This window comes from Tinamus guttatus, unplaced genomic scaffold (genome assembly GCF_059628265.1).
Source record: "Tinamus guttatus ecotype Peru unplaced genomic scaffold, ASM5962826v1 Tinamus_guttatus_pri_ptg000043l, whole genome shotgun sequence".
Classification (NCBI taxonomy): domain Eukaryota; kingdom Metazoa; phylum Chordata; class Aves; order Tinamiformes; family Tinamidae; genus Tinamus; species Tinamus guttatus.
Window position 1 is genome coordinate 1,531,327 of NW_028288577.1, and position 21,036 is coordinate 1,552,362.

The following is a 21,036-nucleotide window of genomic DNA, read 5'->3' on the forward strand; positions in this document are numbered from 1 at the left end:
ACGGGGACGGGAGCGGGACCGGGAATGGGAGGGAGGAAAAGCAGCGGGAGACACCTGCGGCCCAGCCCCGAAAAGAAATCCGCATCCCGGTGCTCCCCGCGGGGCTTCCCGGTGGATTGAGTCCCCCCTCCGCTGCTGCTGCCTGCGGGAGAAGTGACTGCTCCTTTCAGAAGTGTCGGGCGTCTGTCAGCGAATTTCGGGCAATTTGGGGGGAAAAAAAGAAATGATAAGAACTGAAAAAAGCAAGTTCGCTTTTGCGGCGTGTTCGCCAAGTTGGAGAAGCCTTTAAAAAGTTGGACGATTTTTTAAAAGGAAAAGAAAACCAAAGGGAAAAGTGACCCATCTCCACAGCGGCTTCGCTCCAGATGGACACGGCAGCACCGACCCCTCCCCAGCAGTGCGGGAGCCACCACCAGAAACGCCTCTTCTCCCCCCAAAACGGGTGCTCGACGGGCCCATGCCAGCGCCCCGGCCGGCAGCGGCCCCCGGACAGCGCCGGCGCCTCCATGGATCGAACCACACTTGCTTTTTTTTTTTTTATTTTTTTGCAATATATTTATGAAGTTTAAGCTTAAAAGTCGTTAATACTTTCTGTATCAGCAGGTCCCCCATTTCCTTCACGCTCGGCCGCCATGTGCCGCTTTGTGCTATGAGTTTGGGTATTTTTTTTCTTCTTTTTGCAGCTAAATTGGAGGGAACTGTTTTTAGCATAAAGGAGTCAATAGAGAAATATTTTCTTAACCAAGGGAGGGCCAAGAGTTCCGGCTCCCTGTTGGACTTTACAGCATCCAAGTACTTGTAGAGCAGGTAAAAATCCGTAGCCGGCGTGTGTACCGTGCCGGTGGTTTCCATGGAAGTGCCTCGGAATGGCTCCTTCTCGCCCGGTTTCGGTGCCAGCCCCAGGGTTTCCGACGGGACAAGCCGATGTGCCCACGCTGCCAACTCTACGTGTGACCTGCGTGGTCTTGTAACCAGATCTTGGAAAATCACTACCATTTTTTTGCATGCTGAATAGCTATTTATATACATATATATATTATATATATATATAAAAGTATATATATATATATATCACAAATGCAGGCCACATGTCCAATTCAGCTTTGCTTTTTACAAGTGAAATACTTAATAAAAATGAATGTTGCAAGGTTTTTTTTTTTTTTTTTTTTGGAAAGACATCTATTTAAGATTTTTTTATTACACACCTTTGATGTAAAAACTAAGAATTGGTTAGATAAAAATCATATATGCTACAGATAAATCTTTATTAGAAACCACATTAGATACAGGTGGTGTGGAATTTTTTAAATGTTTGTTACATAGCATGGACATTTTATTTTACATATCAGAACATAAAGTCATTTTACTGCTATAAACCGTCTCTGGGTGCATTTCAATAATTGGTATAAAACTGTTCCCTGGGGAATCCTTGGGTGTTTCATCCGGCTTCTCTCCCCTCCTGGCACCGATCCCTCACTCACACTTGACCATTTCACCAGAGCATCGCTATGTGGGCAAACTATAGCTGCCTGCTGCAATGCGAAGGGATTTTTATTTATTTATTTGGTTGGTTTTGGTGGGTTTTTTGCATTTTTGGGGTGTTACCTGTTTTTTCAATTGATGCATGTTGATCTGACTGTGAAGAGTGTTGCTGGGCTAAGCAAAGCAGCCCTTGGCCTGAGAACAAGAACACCCAGGTGCTGCTGCCGTCCCCACGTGCAGCTCGGTTACAGGGACGAGCAATAGCCGAGGAATTGCAGGGTCGTGTGGCTGGCAGGGAGCTCCAAGGGTGCAGGGACCTGAATGTGCAATGCTCGAGTCATTGTTCGTAAAGACACCGACCCAGCGTCATCCTCAAATCTACGAGTCCAAAGGACAAGCTAATTGGATCTTTTTGCTTATTTTACAAACATAATTAAAAGAATAGCACTAGCCTTTTCTATGAATACTCATTGCTTCCATTTTTAATCTTTTTTTTGTATGCCCTACGGATTGGGTTAAGGCAGTAACTCATCATTGCGGCCGTGCAGAGTTAACTTGCATTAATAAACTTGAGTGGTGGCAGGTGACGTCGCTCCTGGGCGTTCGCTCCGGCCTCGCTGACGTCCCAGCTAACCATGGAGCTAAGCAAGGGCCCCGGATAAGCATGGCAAGGGACACACTCTTAGTGTTGGTTTTTTTACAATAGCACACGGCATCTGTCAGTCCAGAACACAACTGTAGGAGGCTGAGTTAGCACATAAATGTCCATAATTTGGCTCTCCGGTAATCCGGTCATCTAGACTCCTTTTATAGTCAACGGAGAGAGAGGGGAAGTTCATGGCAGACATTTAGGTTAACGTGGGATGACTCATTCCCTGCTGATGAGCTTTTTCCACTTGCAGCGGGATCGCGCTCCGTAGCTCAGGCTGGATTTCCGATTTCTGAACTGCTGCAGTGAAGGGAGCTGGAGCCTTCTGCTGCTTGACGTTTAGGAAAGCATTTGAGTAGCGCTCAGCTCGCAAACCTTTCTCAGGCTGAGCACGAATCCATCACTGTCGTGTCCTGGCCAGCACATCATGGTTCTGCTCATTGAGGGAGTAAAAGTATTACTTTTTTTCTTTTATTTCTTTTCATTGCAAAATCTGTAATCTGCTTTGTGTGTCTGATCCCAAGAGCTTGTTCATGAGGTCCCACTGAGACAACCAAGGGCTTTTCCTGTCCTTGGCATCTGGATGGGTTTGACCATGGTGGCTCCACTTGGAGACTCCTTATGAGGCTCCAGCTCTGCAGCACCGCGACGGGCGATGCCGAAGGGGCAGCTCCTGCCTGGCCACTGGGCGCTACGGATGGCGAGCGCGGCAGTATCCGAGTATCCTGCGGGGCTGCGGACTCTCCCTTCTAGGGGCAGGAAGTTAATGGTCTATTTGTATTTCCAGTCGGCATGAGCAAACTGTGGCCATCATTAGAAGACCTAACAACCTGTACAAGCCGTAAATTAGCCCAAATATGCTTGCTGCTTCCAGGTTTGATTTACTACAGTTTAAACAGCTCTTACTCCTCAAGAATGCAAAGACCTTCGCGGCTATGAAGGCTTTTTCAGTCCTCGCTCTGACTAGGGTGCTTGTTAGAGCCTAGCGCGCAACGGCAACCCAAGCGCAGAAAACCAAGGCCCATTACAAATTGCATTAAGGCAAAAATTAGCAAGCAAGGAAAACTTGAATACATATGAGGTCTGTTTTCCATTGATGTATTCTAATCTGTGCCTAACAGGCTAGGGGATTTTATATATATATATATATATATATATATACACATATATATTCTGTTTTTCTTTAAGGTAACGGTCCAAATTTAATGCTGGCGCAAGCAAGCCTAGTTCCACCGAGTCCAACAGCACTTATGCCAACATGGAGTTTGGACCTCACTCTAAATAGAACAAATATTTGTATCAGTTTGCTGAGTATGTGAGTAATAGGAATATTTGCCAAAATTTAAACAAGCTAAATTTAAGTCATGCCAAAAGCCTCGCGATTCAATTTGGTATCATTGGCAGCTCAGAGACTCAAGAGAGGCCTAAGTCTGGACGAGCTGGGGGTGTTTTTGGCAAACACTGTTTTCTTTTTTTTTTTTTTTCCCTCTCTCTCTCCACATTTTGGAAAAATTGTGCTTCTCTATTAATTTATGATGTCATTAAATAATTCTTTTTGCAGCTTGTATAGAAAGAATGTTTCTTTTGAAGATGAGAAGTCCCCCGAGGATGGTTATAGTGAAAAATTCCAGCAGGAGGAAAAAATTCATCTCTTCCTTAGCCAATCGAGTCTCCTCAGTAGTGTTTGAAGAGCAAGAAAGAAGGACAATGTTTTAATTTAAGGCCATGTCCCAGAGAGGTGCAGTCACTTTCCTGAGACAAGAGGCAGCTCGATGGCAATGTGAGCTGAGGATTTTCACTGCTTTGATAGTTGGGGGATCTATGGCAAACCCTGACGCCGCGACTCGCTGGTGGCGAGAGCAAGGCTTCAAAGCGATTTCCTTTCCACAAGGTACAGGATCAATATTAAAAATAAAAGAGAAGGAAATGTTGGGAGCAGTACAACAAAAGCAGAAAGCCCTGTCCAACATGAACCATATTTTAATGTGAAAACGCTGTCATTTGAGAAGCTGCCCCTTGGGCTCCATCTATAAAAATGTTCACGTAGCCACTGGCGCTTGGATGGCTAGTTCATGGTAGGATCCCCAGCCATGGGGACTACAGACCAGCCTGTGCTGGCTTGAAACTGAACTGAAATTTAAAATTACACTTGGCAGGGGCTACCCAACCCAGTTGAGAAACTATTTGGGTAACTGTTAGAGAAGTTAATTTGATCAGAGCAATGTTTCTAACTGCTTGAAGGTTGCAGTAGCCAAGCAGGCTGCAAAGACACGTGCTCACCTCCTATCACGAAGAGCACTAGGCCAGGTACTGTCAGAAAACACGCCTGTCTGGCTATTTTTGAGGCTTTTTCAAACAACACAGTGAACCCAGTATTTTAATTTTGCTTTGTGGTTTTTAAATCGCAAAGGACTGGCCAGCTGTGAAAACAAGGTGAGAAGGAGGCTTCAAGAACCTCGATTTGCCAAGAGGTGAAAGCATCTAAAACAACAGTGAGGCCTCTGAATCCAAACTGTTGACCCTGACACCTTTATGTAGATCCAGAAACATGTAAAAAAAAAAAAATCCCTCTGCCTTGGGACATGCACAGCATCTTCTTGCTAGGGCTGAAAAACTACTGCTCTCAAGTCCTGCAAGACTCCCAGCAGTGCCTCAGGGCTTCTGCTAGAAGAACTGTCCTCCTCTATTAATTAGAAATTCGCTGACACAGAAGTAAAAATCAAATTCCCTGGAACAAATAGCTAGAACAGGTCGAAAGGCTCCTCCTCCACAAGATACTTTTATTTATAATGCACGAGTATATATATGTATATACATACACTCATATTTGTAAAACGGATGGAGCTTTTTCTAAATAAAGGAGAAATACACAGGGTCTAGGTGGGGAACAACAGCTTTTAACAGTTCTGAGAGAGTAAATTTGACAACGTGCAGCATCTGGTTGGGTGGATGGCAGTTGACTGGGCCAAATGTAGGTGCCAACCCTTGGCCACCGCTGGCAGGGATGGCTGCAGCCTCTGCTGGGCATCGGCAGCAATGTGAAACAGTCAGCATGGGGCAGATACTGGCCCCAGAGTAAAGGGGATGGCTACTCAGGATAATTTAACATTAAAAAATAGAAGCAGCCACAATGTCTTACCTGGTTAGCCACCTTCGAGAAGGCGTTTGTCAAAGGCTTACGTAACAGCACATCAACGGTCACCAACGGGAGAAAAGCACCCAAGATTTTAGGCATATTAGAAAATTTCTGTTTTAAATGAAGCCGCATTCCTCCTTCCCATCCTTCTTAAAAAGCCCTCAGTTCAAAGCTGAGCTGGTTCCCCCTTGCCCTTTCCCTCCCACCATCTGTCATTATGAAGGGAAGGAGACAAGTTCGGCGCAGCAAACGCTTCCATTGGGATTTCTGGGCAGTCTCAGCTAGAAGGGCCGGGCTCGTGCTCGGAGATACTTGGGTGATCCATGGGATGCAGGGGGGAAAGGGGCACTCCAATGTTATCCACACACAGCAGCTCCGAGGGGTGTCACTAAGGTGAGCCTTGGTGTGGCATCGACTGCTCTGCTGTTATGGGTCAGGCTTTAGGTTGGGCTCCACTTCCTCCATTATGTTTCGGTTTTAAACATGCAGGACCAATCCTGATCACCCCGACACTAACAATTCCTACCAATTCCAGGATGGCAGGATTTGCCCTTTCTCCATATACTCAATAGCCCTTTCCTGCAAGGTTAATGTAATAACAACCCCTCACTTGGCCCCAGCGCTGTGCTCAGATGGTTCCTTGGAAAGACCCTGGTCCTTCTTGCGGCTCCTATGGCAGCTTGGATGTCTTCGTGCGGCGGCGGCTCCCCGGATCACTTTTCCATAGTGTGTGTTTTTGGGGTCTCTGCCAGCTCTCCTGCTCAGTGATACCAAGAGCACCGGTTCAACACATCATGTGCTCTTTTAATAAAATAATATCTGGAGTCAATGCCAAAGGCCAGATTGCTATAAAAGACATTCAGAATCAGCAATCATTGGACTGCAGGAGGAAGTTGGGCTTTTGTTGTTGTTGTTTTTCTGTGTTTTCTTCCTTCCCCCCCATTTCTGTGCAGTCCCCTTGGAGGAGCAGGGGCACTTGTGAGCTCACAGCCTCCGTCCGCGTGGGACAGGCACCTTCTCCCATGGGTCCGTAAGCCAAACGGAGCAGATGCCGCCAGGTTGGGAGCAACCATGAGGAGCAGGAGGTTCCTGGGGCAAAACTTTTTCCTCTTTGCCTTCTCTCCCCCTTCTTGGCACAGGGGTGGCCCGGTGAAGTCTTGGAGCAGATCCTGGGAACGCGGCAGCATGGAGCCGGTTTTCCTGCAGCACCGCTGGAAGGAGGGATACGGTTCCTGGCTACGAGCAGCCATTAACTAAATACCTGAAAGAGGGAGAAAAGGCAGTAGAGAGCGCTACGGGCTTGGGCTTGTAAAAATAGCTATAACTTGCAGAGAGCGGCACAAAAACCACTGTGCCGAGCAGAACCCGCACGCTCTAGGCTTGCACGGACGACCTGGCTGGCTCTGAAAACACCCTGCATGTCTCGTGCTGCCCAAGCAGGCACAACGTTATAGCCCGTATTGGCTGTCCGCATATTGCATTTAATGGGGCACGTTCCTTCCTCCAGTATTCCTGAAAATCACTGAAATATAAATGAAATAAAAAGAGCTGTTTTACTGACTCCTAAGAGCCGCCAGTTGCGCACTCCTTGATGGCCACGTACACCAGCAGTCAGGAACTACTTAAAACTATTTAAAAATGGCTCGCGCTGCGCTAAAACACGCCATTCTAACTTAGGCTTCTGGAGATGTTACTCAATTAGTCCTGTCCAGAGGCTTTTGTGATATTTAATAATCATCATAAAAGCCAGGGGGCTTTTGCCTTGCCCTCCAGAAGGGCTCTGACGGTTTTGCTGGTCCCACGCCGCCCTGGCAAGGTGCTGCCGAGCTGTTTGATTCCAGAGACACCGAGACACTTCCCACCAGAGCCGCTGTTATTAAACAATATATTTTAATCGTCACCACCTTTCCCACATAGTCGTGGGCCAAATCTCTCCTCACTGGCTTCAGCCGAGCCACACAAGGGATGAATTTGGCTCAATACATATAAAAATACAGCAAGACGAGTAATAAAAAGAAATGTTTGGGTTTCTTTTTTTATAGCAGTCAATACTTTGCACCATAAGAACACACATGCCTGGCCAGTAAAATCCCATGATAAAGGACCGACGTGTTTAAGACTTCATATGCAGAGTAGCCCATGGTGTTTAATTACACCAGCGAAAGACACTGTGTTTAATAGTCTTTCTTACCTGGGCTCTGCGCTCGCCAGCAGAGCTTAATTACCCGAGACACGCGGAGCCTTTGCCTACCAGCACCAATAACCGTGATTCCTTTGCACATCGGAGTCGTGGAATATTGCTCGTGTTTGCTCTAATTTCCTTATTTGGATCAGGGCCTTGCAGCGTCTCAGTTCCGGAGTGTGTTTTGCACTGCTCTAGTGCTTCATTCCCAGCACATTCCTGCTTCTTTCTTGCCCTTCTCCTGCTTTTTGCTCCGTGCACCCCAGCTCCTTGCGCCTTCCCGATGCTCTTGGTCCAGATGGAGATTTATGGAGTTTCTCCTCTCGTGACTCTTTCCTGCACTGTTAGAAACGTTTCAGCTCCATCCTGGACCCAAATTGCTGCAGCGTGAACCTACTTAAGGCATTAAAGAGCCTGGGCCTTGCCTGTCCATAAGGCACCAGCACACAAACAGCCACGTGTGGACCAGGAGCAGCCTGAAACCAGCCACCAGACTCATCAAGAGTGAAATTAAGACATTAATTAAACCAAGCTCAGTTTTGCAGAAGCCCATTCTTTCCCTTTTTGCAAAAATCCCCTCTAACCATTATTATTTTGGGGGGAAAATGACTCTTCATTATATCAAGCTACGTTAGATTTATAGCCCGCGCTTGGACTGAACTCCTCATTAATTCGTGGGGCAAGAGGCCTTTTCTTTTTCTTTTTTCGGTAATACACATAGAAAAGCGATGCGATGGCGAGCGGTGATTTAGAGGCATCCCCCACGCCACCGTCCTCGTCCCCACGCCGCGTCCTGGGCTCTCGCTGCAGCCAATTTCCTGCGTGCCCGCACTGGAACAATCCTGCCTCAGTGCTTCCCTCCGGCCCCTGATCCTTTAATTTCCTCCAGCCGGCTCCTGCAGGGGACTCGTTCGAAGTTTTATGCTACTCTTTTGGACTAATCATTTACGACTGACTTTAAGAAAAGAAAAAAAAAGAGGATAAAAAATGCCTCTTGGTGCCGCTGCAAGATAGCGGGGCTGCTAATTGGGATGACCAGCCTGCGAACGGCAATGCAAATGGCCTGGAAACCCCCCAAATTCTGCCCCTGGTTTTATAACCCGAGTGGTTATTGATTAATTTAGGATCCTGTGCAGAAGTTACGGTTGCAATCTATAAAATCCCTCTGCAGTGCAGGTTTTCACACCTCGAAAAGCCAGCAGAAGGCTGCCGGAAAAGCTGTATAAAGCCCAATTAATGGACGAGCTCGCAATGGCAAGAGAAAGATCTCCTGTTTTGACTGGTTGTGAGCGCTAGACACAGGGCTCCTTCCACGTGACCCACTTTTATGTGCTGAAAACACCAAATCTAACCTGAAAGTGCTGGTTGGAGAGACAAATGCCCCTAGAATGAGCAGTTTCGAACTTATTTGCCCCAAAACAAAACAAAATGCACAAGTACAATGAGGGCATCCATTAAGTGCTTCTAATTATTGCTGTTAATACACAGTGAAACAAAGAGCAAAGTATAGCTTTATTGCATAAGACCAATGTTCATTTATCACAACTTTTGTAGTAAAACTAAATTAAAATCCAGCTGAACACAGAAAATCTTATGCTCAGCTCTTAGATAATGTCCATGTTGCCTTGTTTTGTAACCTAAAGCTTATTAAAATATTTTTTTTGGGGAAAAAAATGACATACCATGCTCAGCAAAAATAAAATATTCCTCCATTATAGGCACGATGTAAAGTGGAATTTATTTACTGGCTTACTGGTTTATCCACTATGGAATTAATTAGAGCAGCGCAGATGCGGAGCCTCCCAAATATGTTCTTATTTAATAGTGGAACTTTTCTGAACTGTGCAAACGAGGAATATCATGATGGCAGTGACCCAGGTGTAACTGCACGAACAGGAACGGGCCATTATAGTAATTATTTTTGTATTTGTGTATTTGTATTTTATCACCTGCACTCAGGTTCTTGTTCTCAGAGGTTTTTGGTTTTTTTTTTTGATATTCAAGGACAAATCTATGCAATAATTTGATGGATTTTACACTCCAGCCATCACTGCAAACTATTGTTAAACCCTAAAAATCTATGTAAGTAAGTACATTACAAAAAGTACATTTTTGAGAACAGAAATGGGTTTTGTTGCTATTTCTGGCTGCATTGAGCTAGCCTGGCTCAGATTCCCTCGTATAGTGCGGGTAAAGCCTCGGAATTCACCATTTCACACGCTCATGATAAAAATCTGGGGTTCAATTAAAAAATTATTCCGACTTACTAAATCAAGTGTATTTCAGACTGCTTTAGGAAACAGAAAGGAGGAGATAGAGAGATAGAGTCTGAAGCGATGGTTTATATGAATGGTAAAGTATGGCAGAAAGAGAAAGATCTCAGGCAGCAGCCAATTTATACGCTGCTAATTCCTTCCTTAGACGATCAGACTTAGCCTGGTCTGATTTCAGCAGGAAAATCTCTGCATAGAGATCAACACTAGTCTCAAGCATAAGATCCTAATTATTTGAAAGGCATTTGTTTTCATAGCTTTTTTTTTTTATGTGTCCAAGTCGATGGCATTTTAATGCCTTATTAAATGGTTGTTTTACAGCAGCCCGTCTGTTCAGTCTCTGTGCCCATGTCTGTACTTTGTGCTGCAGAATTTTACCTTTCATGCTAGCCAAAAATATTTTCCAAATTCCCTATAAAAGTTTTCGATATTTCCTAAGACAAATAAAGTGGCTTTTTTTTCATTTTTTACATACTCTAAAATGACATTGATATGGTAGATATGACATATATGCCTCGCCATTTATGGTGTGCTTGCAAAAAACGTGAAGGTTTGCGTTCATTAAGGGGATACGCTGAGCTAGCTTGGGCCCAAATTTATATGATTTTTTTTTTAAATTACATAAACAAATGTGAATGTTTTCATTTCTGGTTGTCTTTAATTCAGTTTAAATCCCAGCAATACAAAATATTTGAACATTCCTCTAGCTTGTTTTCAGCCCAGACATTACAGTGCGGGGGTCTCTGAATGCACAAGGGGTAGAAAATGAACTAATTCAAAACCGCCTTGAAATAACATGGAATTGGTGAGAGTTTTTCTTTTTTTATCAAGGGGCTTTGAAGTGCAGGTAAGACAAATAAACATCCAAATGTTACAGGGAAGCTACATTTAAAAGTGATGCATTTACCTGCATTCTGACAAGAATGGCGGTGAAATATTTTTTAAAATATTGCTTTGCTGAAGCCAATGGCTCTGCAGCCCTGGACTGAGACCAGGAGGCGCATTCCCATCACCTACATGCACAGATCACGCTGCCTCTCCAGTTGCACCAAAGAATAAATTAAAGAATAAATTAAATTAAATTATGGATTAAATAATCACATCCTTCACTTATCTGTCTTCTTAGTCCTGGTGAGTATGTGGTGGGGATCAGCAGAACGTTTTAAGATAAAGTATAATCTAAAGGGCCTGTTTTCAGCTCCTGTGGGCTCTGTAGCAGTGAGCAGTAACGAACAGACGGTGGAAGCAGCCAAACCTACAAAAGAAACAGCATTTTAAATGTACTGTACTTGGAGGGGGGGAGAAAAAGAGGTTTGCCTTTGTACATAAAGAGCTCTATTCATTAAAAGAAGTTTTTACAAATGTGGTTATTTCAAATAGTCAAAAAGTGTGAAATACACTTAAAATGAGTAAAATTTGTGGGTTTTCCTATGGGTTAAATATGTGCCATACTAATAAAGCTCTCCTCACACCTCTTCCCGACTCACGGTCTTTGGCCTCATTCTGCGAGATGTTTTGGATGGAGGGAGCTCAGCTCTTGGCTGGAACGGGCCGCTCGGCGCTGAATTCCCAGCCCTGCAGGGATTAATGGATGTTCGAGGATCCAGGAGGAATCACTTGAACCTGCTGCCGGGCGCCACATCCTGCGTCCGGCCCGGGGGCAGATCCAAGGGCTTGGATGGGCCCATTGGTGTCATGCTGGAAGAAGGGGGGGCTCTAGGGGAGAGATAATGGCACTTGGGGCATGAGAACAGTGGAAATGGGCAAAAATGGCCCGGAGGACGATTCAGGCCAGCTGGCCAAGCGTTGCCAAGTCACCAGGTGGAATTTTAAATCAAAAATTCCTTGAATTCCTCGATTCTCACTGGCGATTTCTGCTCACCCCATAAGCCCCCAGGCAGAGCCGCTCTGGGGCTGCTGCTTCAGAGAGCCCCGGTGGCAAATAAGAGTTTGCCGATGTTACTGATGCTGCAGGGCTTCCCCTGCCCGAAATTAGCTTCCCAATGCTGTCATTCCCACCCAGGCTTTTGAAAACACACCTGGCACTTATCCTGCACACAAAACATATATCAGCAGCTTATGAAAAAAGAAAGTGCTTTGCGAAATGTTAGCTCTTACATGGCACACAATTAAGTGCTACTGGACAACCTGCAGTAACCTGGCAGCACTGCTGAGTTAAACGCAGGCTTATTCCTCAGGGCTTTTACCAAGTGATGAAAATCTTTGCACATCTGATTTTCCCATGTTGGATCCCACCTATTGCATAAAGGGAACTTGCAACTGCTGCAAAACAGAAGATCTCTCAAAATCAGGTTATTCCTCATTGCCACATTATGCTAGGCCTAATAACGAGATTATTCCTGCACAGCAGTCGGGCCCCTGCACTCGGAGCAAGTTCCTGATCACCCTGCTCCTGCCCCTGCGCCCATCACCGGGCATCAGGTCTGCTGATGGACCGAGCAGGGAGATGCCAGCACTGGGACGGGTCAGGTGTAAGAGAACAGGACGTGATATGGAAAACATGAGGTTGGATATGGTGACTTTAAAGCTGGCAGACCGCTTGCCATAGCAAACACACTCTGTTTCCCAGCATTTTAGCACAGCAAGAAAATCAGCAACCTATTACTTAGCTCACAGACGGATCCGGGTAACCATCATGATATATGTATGCATATACATAATATACACATTACATAATATGCATGTATATATGTATTTCAGACATGTAGTATTGTAGAAGTTCTTTACTAGGGTACTGATTTTGTTTGCTTCTTCCAGCACTAGAGATGGAGAATTTTAACGGCAGTACACTTCCTTTAATGTTAAGCAATTAATAATATGGAATGTATTGCAGCTTATTTCTGGTAGGAGAAAAAGGAAGAATGATAGAGCTGGGCATTCCTTCCATTATGTTTATTTACTAATAAAAAAACCCACAACCTGCCTAACGCAGGAACCAGATAATGGGGAAGGCGACATTCCTGCTTTTCCCAGCTGGGAGGCAACGTGTCCTGCCAGGTCCTTGCAGCCGGCTGATGATTTGTCCAAGCCATATATCCTTTCCTAAAGAAACGGCAGTGAAAATGTTCTCTAGATTTAACCACTGTCAGATGTTCTTTGAGCAGAATATTAATTTCTCTCCAGAGAACAGAAACTTTTTGTTGCAATAAGCCACCACCTCTCCAGCCCTTTGATTCCTTCCGTCGAGGCTGCCCATAAGCTCCAGCATCCGTGTCCAGCCCAGAGGTGTCGGAAACGTGGAGAGCCCGAAAATGCAGCAGCTACAAGAGCTCTGAAACACTAAAAATGTTAAATCACGCCACGCTCGCCACCAAAATGCTTCCCGTCTCACCAAGTCCCAGTGGTGGCTTCATGATGTTAGCAAAGCCACAAATAAACCGTCTCAAGGAGCATTAGCAGGCACAGTAAACCGTGTAAAAACAAAAATAAATAAATAAAAGCCCTTCACCTGCCTGCCCGGGTCACCTCCGTTTGCTCCTTCTCTGCTCAGAGCCTTCCTGAGGCTCTGGGATGCTCCTAGTTAATCACTTCTGCTCAAATCATGCTGCTGTCACACATTCATATTAACTCAGGATTTAAATGTCTTAATGCCAGAGAAAATTAACCCCTTCTACAAAGGTCCCAGTAGCTAAGATTGCTGCAAAGATCGCCTGGTCCTTAAAGTAAGATTTGCATCACTCTTTCTTGGGCAAAAAGGTAAGGCAGGATCAGCACGCTGGGAAAGCCTGCTGCAAGGCAGCTATCCACAACCGCTATGTTTCACCTGGGCCACATATTTAAAGGAAACTTCTGGATATTTAATTTGTAAGACAATATTTCCAGCATGTATTACTCTGCTATTAGCCATAATGAAATCCAAATCTTTCGTAGCTTATCCATCATTCTAGTCACAGCTCTCGCTCGCAAGCAGAGCAAGAACTCCAGGTTTCAAAATCAGTTTTCCCACTTTTGGATGCATCGTGTTTCCCAGCAGTCACTGTCTCTGCTTCAGACCAATATATTCTTTCTCAGTACACCTAATAATTTAAGTTTGAGAAAGGGGACTTTATTCCAGTCATCTCACAGATCCTAATATACATTCAATAAGCAAACTGACCAAATCTAGAGCAAAGCTGCAAGCTTTATGCTCATTCCTCTGGAGCTCAGCACTCCCGGCTTCATGTCTTCACATTTCCTGAGCTGATTGAAGATCTTTCCCTGGACATTTCTGAGGCTGTGTCCTGGCCAGCCTCAGAGCAACGTTTATGGCCAATTTTTCAGAGGTCTAATACATAAATTGAATGATTTCCTTTAATTTTTCCACAGCTGCCAATTTTCCTTGTTTTACAAACCAAGATTATCACTTTTCCTAATTGTGCAGTAAGGCTGGGGATCAGATTAGGATCACCCCTTTTCATCATTCACTTTATAAACAGCGTTCGGGTTATAGGGTTTGGCTGCGAGAAGCCCCACTCTTGGTCCATCTTTCCAGCCATTCAGCTGGCCTGTGATTTGAACAGACCATCTGCGCTCCTCATGGATGTTTTTCCTTCAGAAGCAGAGCTTTTGTCTTTTTTTTTTTTGAGCTGACCTGAAACATCTCATGTGAGTATCTGTAAATTTCAAATCACAAGCACTTTTTTTTCCTCCTGATTTCCCTTCTCCCTGAGATCTCTGACTCACAGTCTTTTGCTTAAGCTATGGACTTCAAACACCAGCTGAGCTTCTTTGATTTCATTCCAGAACAGATATTTTAGCTTATATCTTCAGCTGTGCTAGGAAGTACCAGGTCGGTCACAACTTTTCTGCTTTCTGCTGTCTCCTGGTAGCCTTTCCAGGCCAATTGCTTGGAAAGGCACTGACCTGGGCACATCCATCTCGGAAGTTTGTGCCCAGGATTCCCGTCCAGCCGTAGAAGTTTATAGATGTCCTCAGATTTTGCTTTCTCACTGCACATGTCGGTCCTTCCAAGGAGGCTTCCAGACACTGCAGGTTCATGCTTTAACTATATCTGGCATCTTTGACTTCTGCAAGTCCTGCAAAAAACAAGGTATTCGTGAAAAAAAAAAAGAAAAAAAAAAAAGAAGAAGCAACAACCAGTTTCAGATACTACTGTTTAAAAACAGTCTGGATGTTCTGAATTAATATTGCATTAGCAAAAGCCAAATGGCTCTAGGCCAGGGCTCAGCCCAAGGTGTGCTTTTACGGCAGAGCTATAAATGCACAAAATAAGTGGTTTATAATGGAAATTCTGACACACTTTTAATATTAAGGGTAGAAATGCATTGGTTGTAGCAAATAAGTATCGGACAGCTGTGGTGCTCACTTGTGTCAGTAGTCCTGAGCCAATGGATCCACTTGGTGCTGGGTTCCACCTCCATCTGTTGCTCCAGGCATGTCGTTTTGGGGCAGATGAGCCCAAATGTATTCCGGAGCTTATCGAGACTCTTTTTAATTTTTTTTTTCCAGATTTTTTTGCTTTCATAAGCTGAAGATCAGGAGTTTCCCTTGACAGCATTCCTTTGGAGGGCACCTTTCTTGTGCCATGACTGTGGGTGGGAAGTGCAGCCCCGAGCCTGCGGGCACTTCATTCAGTTCAAAACTCGCAGTCAGAAACCATCCCCTGCTTATTCTGGAGCTACAGATCAGCCTGTGAATGCCCAGAGAAAGGAGTAATACTAGGATAATCTATGAGTTTACACAGGCACAACAATTAGTGACATGCTGTGAATGTGATGATGAAGAATTTTGCAACATCATACAAGCAAACATCATGCTTAACACCATATGCTAAATCTCTAAGGTGAAAAAAACAGGACAGTTTTACTTGCACGTAAGTGCTCTAACTACTCACCTACTCCAGTTGCCCCCATCAAATTATTTACCACACAAATATATACATATATATATAAATATATATCTTAAGTGAAAGTGGGAGGGAGGAGTGCAAAAAGGCACAAGCATTTCTCATCAAAAATATTTAAGATGCAGAAATAGCCATCTAGATAGTACTGTGTGTATCTGATCTGTCTGCACTGCATGCATTAAATCTGAGACTTCCAAAAGTAGCTGAAGGCTTGAGAAGAGCTTTCCTACCAGCCCAGCTTCCTGAAACACCTTTGGCAAAAGACCATTTGATTTGCGGTCATGTTCTTTGGGAAATCCAAGGGAGAAAGGAGTCACAGCATATTGGATTATCACAAGTGAGGTTTTCAGACACACACAGACATGCATACATATCTTGAACATATTTGGTACTTCATACACAAGCTGGAGAGTAAAGAATGTGACTGAAATTGAAATAGATGACAAATAAACACAGGATGATGGATTAATTTTTCCAAGTAGCATACTAGCCTTCTCTGCTGTGACCTACTCTTAATGCACAGATTAACTGCAACAGCAAATAACAATGCAGAGAGCTTTGGCTTTTATATATCTTTAAACAGAAAGGAAATGAAAACCAAATAACTTATGACTTATAAATAATCTATCTGGACACGAAATAAAACATTTGTGCCTATGAACTAAGATTCATACCCTCACTTCCAACATCTTCCATTAACACCCCCAGGAAATTTAACACAATTAAATTAATGCTTCGACAGGGACGCGGGGCTGAGGGGAGCGGAGCCTGGGGCACACTAACTGCTGCAGCCTTTAAGAGACTCTAGCAGCTTAAAAGGCACAAGCAAATTTTACTTGCATCTTGAGGATATTATTCATAAATTTACATTAGCTCAGTTTGATAGATTCTAAGGGCATTTACAGAATGCTTGGAAATTAAAACAAACCCAAAAATAATAATAAAAAATGGTATTATTTTGTTTCAAACAGGCTGCTGGTCTCAGGTTTGAAAACCCCCGTCGTTCCCTATAGAACTTTCTATCAAAGCAAAATGCTGCATATTGGTTTAGGACAGGACTGAATCACTACTGACCAAAACACAAAGGTGAATGCAAGTCACGAATGCGACAGGATCTGATGGGAAGTCAGTATCCTAAAGAAACGCTTAGCAGGAAGGTTGGACATGTCAGTAATTACACAATTAGAAGCTTTTAAAAGGCTGCAACCTCAGGGGAGAGTCCCTGCTTACAGGAGCTCATGCATTTTGTGCTGGCTGGATCAGCAGAGCTGGCTGAGCTGCCCATGGTCCGCCCGTGGCCACCACAACACCTCTCGTCTGTGAGCTCCAGTGCTTCTCCTGGGAATACAGACTCATAGGCAAAACTTAGGAGACGCTTAAGGTCTTAATACAAAGACACTTGAAAATGCAGAGATAAGAGCTGAGTACATCCTGGCTCAGGGGCCACTGTGGGCAAGGGTGGCAACTTGTTTGAAGGATCAGTAGAGCTCCAAACTCATCTATCTTCTCTGTCCAATAGAGCACGAGCAGTTTCATGATCAAGATCTAGGGCAGGCCTAGCATTTGGTATTTTGGCCTAGGATTTAACCTCAGTTAACATCTCCCTCACTCAGGATGTGGGACAATCTCTGGGAGAAGCCCATGCCAGCCAGGAGCTCCCAGAATGGGTCAGAAACCTCCACTTTTGCCCAGGCGCAGCTGAGTCCTCCAGCCTGTGGCCGTCCTGCCCGGGGAGATGAGGCAATGCCAATGATGGTCGGATAATCACTAGCTGGGAGGATTTAAGATTTCGGGTTGCTATAAATCATGGCTGTGGTCACTGGCTACACTGGTGGCCCCAGTGAATGCTGCACGTTTTTACTTCTATTTTTGCTTCCCCTCTAACCTATTTACATTTGTGTGTTTATTCACCAGTTCCTTCCAGCCCTAAACCTGGCTGAGGACTTGCTGGGACGTGCATTTGCTGTCTCACAGAAAACCCTCCTATGACAGGACCTCAGCGCCTAATTGGCGATTACAGGTACCACTACATTAAAAAATGGTAATTATTATAACAATCTACAATTGTTTGAATAACTAATTTGCAGTTAATAATGTTTTCTTTCTTATCACTCAGCATCCATGCATGCTCCAGCTGCAAGGTCCAGCAGCAGAACATGGCTCATATTCTGCTTGTGCCAAATCACAAGGATCTGAGCGAGACCCAGGAAAGCTGCATCTGGTTTTGGTAAATGGATCTTTGGACCAAAGTTGTCAAAGAAGAGGGCAAAATGACTTTTTTTTTGGTACATGAGTGAAACCAGCACAGAACGAGGAGCAAAATGTTCAAAACATGATGGTGCTCTGCTTAGCCTACGTGTCTTTGAAATTTGCTTATCAGCTTCACGTATCTTTTAAGCTAATTATTTTAGTGCCTCTCTTCCTGTTTGTATGTACACATACATAGGAAAAACAGAGATGGGGAGACTGCTGCATTTCTCATGCTCTGGTAATAGAGGTTAAGTTCAGGCAAACTTCTGTCATTGAACAGATTGACAAGAGCTTTTCCTCCTGCCTTCCTTGCATATCTTTACTGGACAGTCTGATACCTATCATATACTGTGCCATTTACCAAAAATTATTTGGTAGGTGGTTAATATATATATATAATTAAATTATTATTATTATTATTAATTATACAATGATATAATTATTACTATTATTAATGTAATTAATAACAAATATGTTATTAAATATCATTATTATTAATGATAACAGCAGTCAGTCCTAATGTGACTTGAGAAGCTGCAGGAAAGTATCTCTGGTGAAAGGACCTTTAACAAAAGAGTTTGTTTTTCTTTTTGTGATCGGGCTTTTCTTGATTAGTCTCATGTGATTCTTGTTGGTTGCTTAGGTTGATTTTAAATATAAATTAAGGCTCGTGTTAGTTTAAGCTCTCTGTTTAGATGCTGTTGGCCTGGAGCCCCTCTGTGGGTAGGTGCCCAGATCTTTTCCAGCTGTGCCTTGGAAATCAGGGAGAGGAAGGAGGCTGAGGGCAGCTCCTGTTGCTCCCCAGACCAGCTCTCCAGCTCAGCAGCAGCCACAGTGCTTGTTTTGGACCAGCCTCCCTCCTTTTATTAGCACTTTGTTGCTTTTCTGGGTAAGCATATCAATGGAACCTTTTTTTTTTTTTTTTTAATATTTGTTTTGGTGTAAAACAAAGCCGGCTGGGGAGATGCTTTTCAGGCAGTAATATCATGACTGAGAAGCAAGATTTTAATGGTGGATTAAAAGTCACAGGTTTTCTTGGTTTTGCTTTCTTTGGGAGAGGTAGAAACTAACACCCTCTCTTTTTGGTTGCTCAGGATCCTGGAGGGCCCCAGTATCTCCTTCTAGCATGATTTAAGTGAATAATATTTACTTTGATAATGTTTACTCTGACTGTAGGCTAAAGGAAGCTCCACAACATCCACCGCTTAACAACACAGCCCACTGCTAGGCCCAAGAGCAGAGGAACTAGAAAGTTTCTGTGTGATCATGGGAGCCGGATGTGGCAAGTTGGAAAGTATGGGAAAAGTATGTGAGGTAGGACCTCCAATTTTGTTCCATTTTGAAACCATCAGGAAAAGGATGAGGAATGCAAGTGCTGAGCATAAAACCAGCCCCAGGCAGGGGAAGGCCCCGTGGGCCCTTTGGGAGAACATGGCTGCTCTTCCGAAGCCCTTTCCCAGGTTGTAGGGGGACAGAGGACTCAACCAGCATCAGGGAAGCCACTGCACGTAGCTGGTCTCGACAGAACAGCCGAAATCCTAGAATCACTCGGACAAAGATAAATGTGTTTCTTAGAGCCTGTCTAGACTATAAAAAGATGGTCCTGGCCCTCCTGCCAGGCCTGGAGAGGATGTGGTCGGCCGGGCTCATTTGATCGTGTGTGTGGTTGGACTGCACAAAACTCAAATCCTTCTGCGAAACCAGTACTTGCTGAAAATATTACTCTAACTCGAGCCGTAGCCCTGTTGGACAGACGGTGTCAACCTGCCAAATGTAAAAAATGAGGTTTTTAAGCTACTTGTTATTAGCTGCTCAAACCCTGACTGCAGCTGAGTGAAGAAACCCCAACATTCCCACGACGAACACATGGCTTAACCAAAATATGGGAGGTCCTTTGCTCGGAGAAGATGACAGGCCCGAGGAATAATTGTTAAAATAAATACTCGAAAACTTGGCTCTCTTTCTTCATCTACACAGAAAGGAACAGTTAAATCCATAAGCCAAAATTTCTCACTAACTTCTAGAAAGTATTTCTCCTTTGAACGCAGCATGCTTTGATCTTAGTGTATGAAATATTTCATCTTTCAGAATAATCACAATCAATGTCCAGTCTCATTTTGAAATAAAATTTGTGACTTTAATGTTTTCAAGGTTTCTTGTAGGAAATGTGAAATATATGATTCAGTTGGTATTGTCTGGTCTGATGTCACACATGGTAAAAATGAAAGGTAAGATATCCAAATTTTTATCTCGTTCAGAGTTTTACATGGTGCCTACGGGACAATATTTCATGATTCACAAGGTTCTGGTTTTCCCCAACAAGAGCCCAGTTGAGCCCAGGATGTTTTGATTTTTACCTGACAATAGAAGACAGAAATTGGCTAAAATGTAAATTTGGGATCATATTAAGGAATTATTCTGTTTGCCAAGTAACATTATCCTACAGGTATATAAAGCACAAACCACTCTAGTAAAGGAATATTTATGTATTAAATATTTCCATACGAAGAGAAGCTGACTGAGAAATAACAGCATTCAGCTTTCTTCTGTTCATGTAATTGTAATTGCATAGACAGGGCTGGCTAAAGAGGGGGTAAAGGCTGGGGACTCTGCAGGAGAGATTAGCCAGGAGGGCAGATAAGTGGAAAAGGAGGCACAGGGAGGATATTCACTGACTCTAGAGCAAAGCACAGCGGTGGTTTAAGCACAGATCCTACAAACAAAAGCTCAAATTGACAGAAGCCTTATCTAACGCTGCATCTACCACATTACATTCAGCAATACTAAACAAAAATTAAAACCAACAAAAAGCCTAGACTCAATCCTGTGGGTCCATTATCTCCAAACCTCACATTTTCTTGGTTTACTGGTGGTTGTCATTTTAAGTACTGCCTTCAGCTGTCCTAGAAATAACACTTCTAATATTTTGAAAATTTGAATCATGCCTGTCAGGCTTCCTGGACAACAGGAGGACAGTATTTTTATTTTTTTTGGAATAGCTTTAACATCAAAAAAAATCAAAAAAAGGTCTGGGTTCCCTAGATGAGAAAATAGTCTGTCATGTACAAACCAGTATTCTATTAGCAAGGCCATTCATGTGGTCTAATTCTGAAACAGAAATAAAGGCAGATGACATGTTCAGTAGACATAAAGAAAAGAAAGTCTCACATGCCATAAGAGCTATCGATATTAGAGTTG

At 43.8% G+C, this 21,036-nt stretch overlaps 1 protein-coding gene across 1 annotated transcript in view; it reads right to left on the minus strand.

The window, feature by feature from the left end:
• Positions 1–10,884: 10,884 nt before the first annotated feature.
• Positions 10,885–21,036, minus strand: part of BRIP1 (BRCA1 interacting DNA helicase 1) — a 98,517-nt gene continuing 88,365 nt past the window's right edge. The window contains exon 24 of the mRNA XM_088535880.1: positions 10,885–10,977. Within this exon, the coding sequence (XP_088392006.1) occupies positions 10,885–10,977 (93 nt within the window). The remainder of the gene's footprint in view (positions 10,978–21,036) is intronic.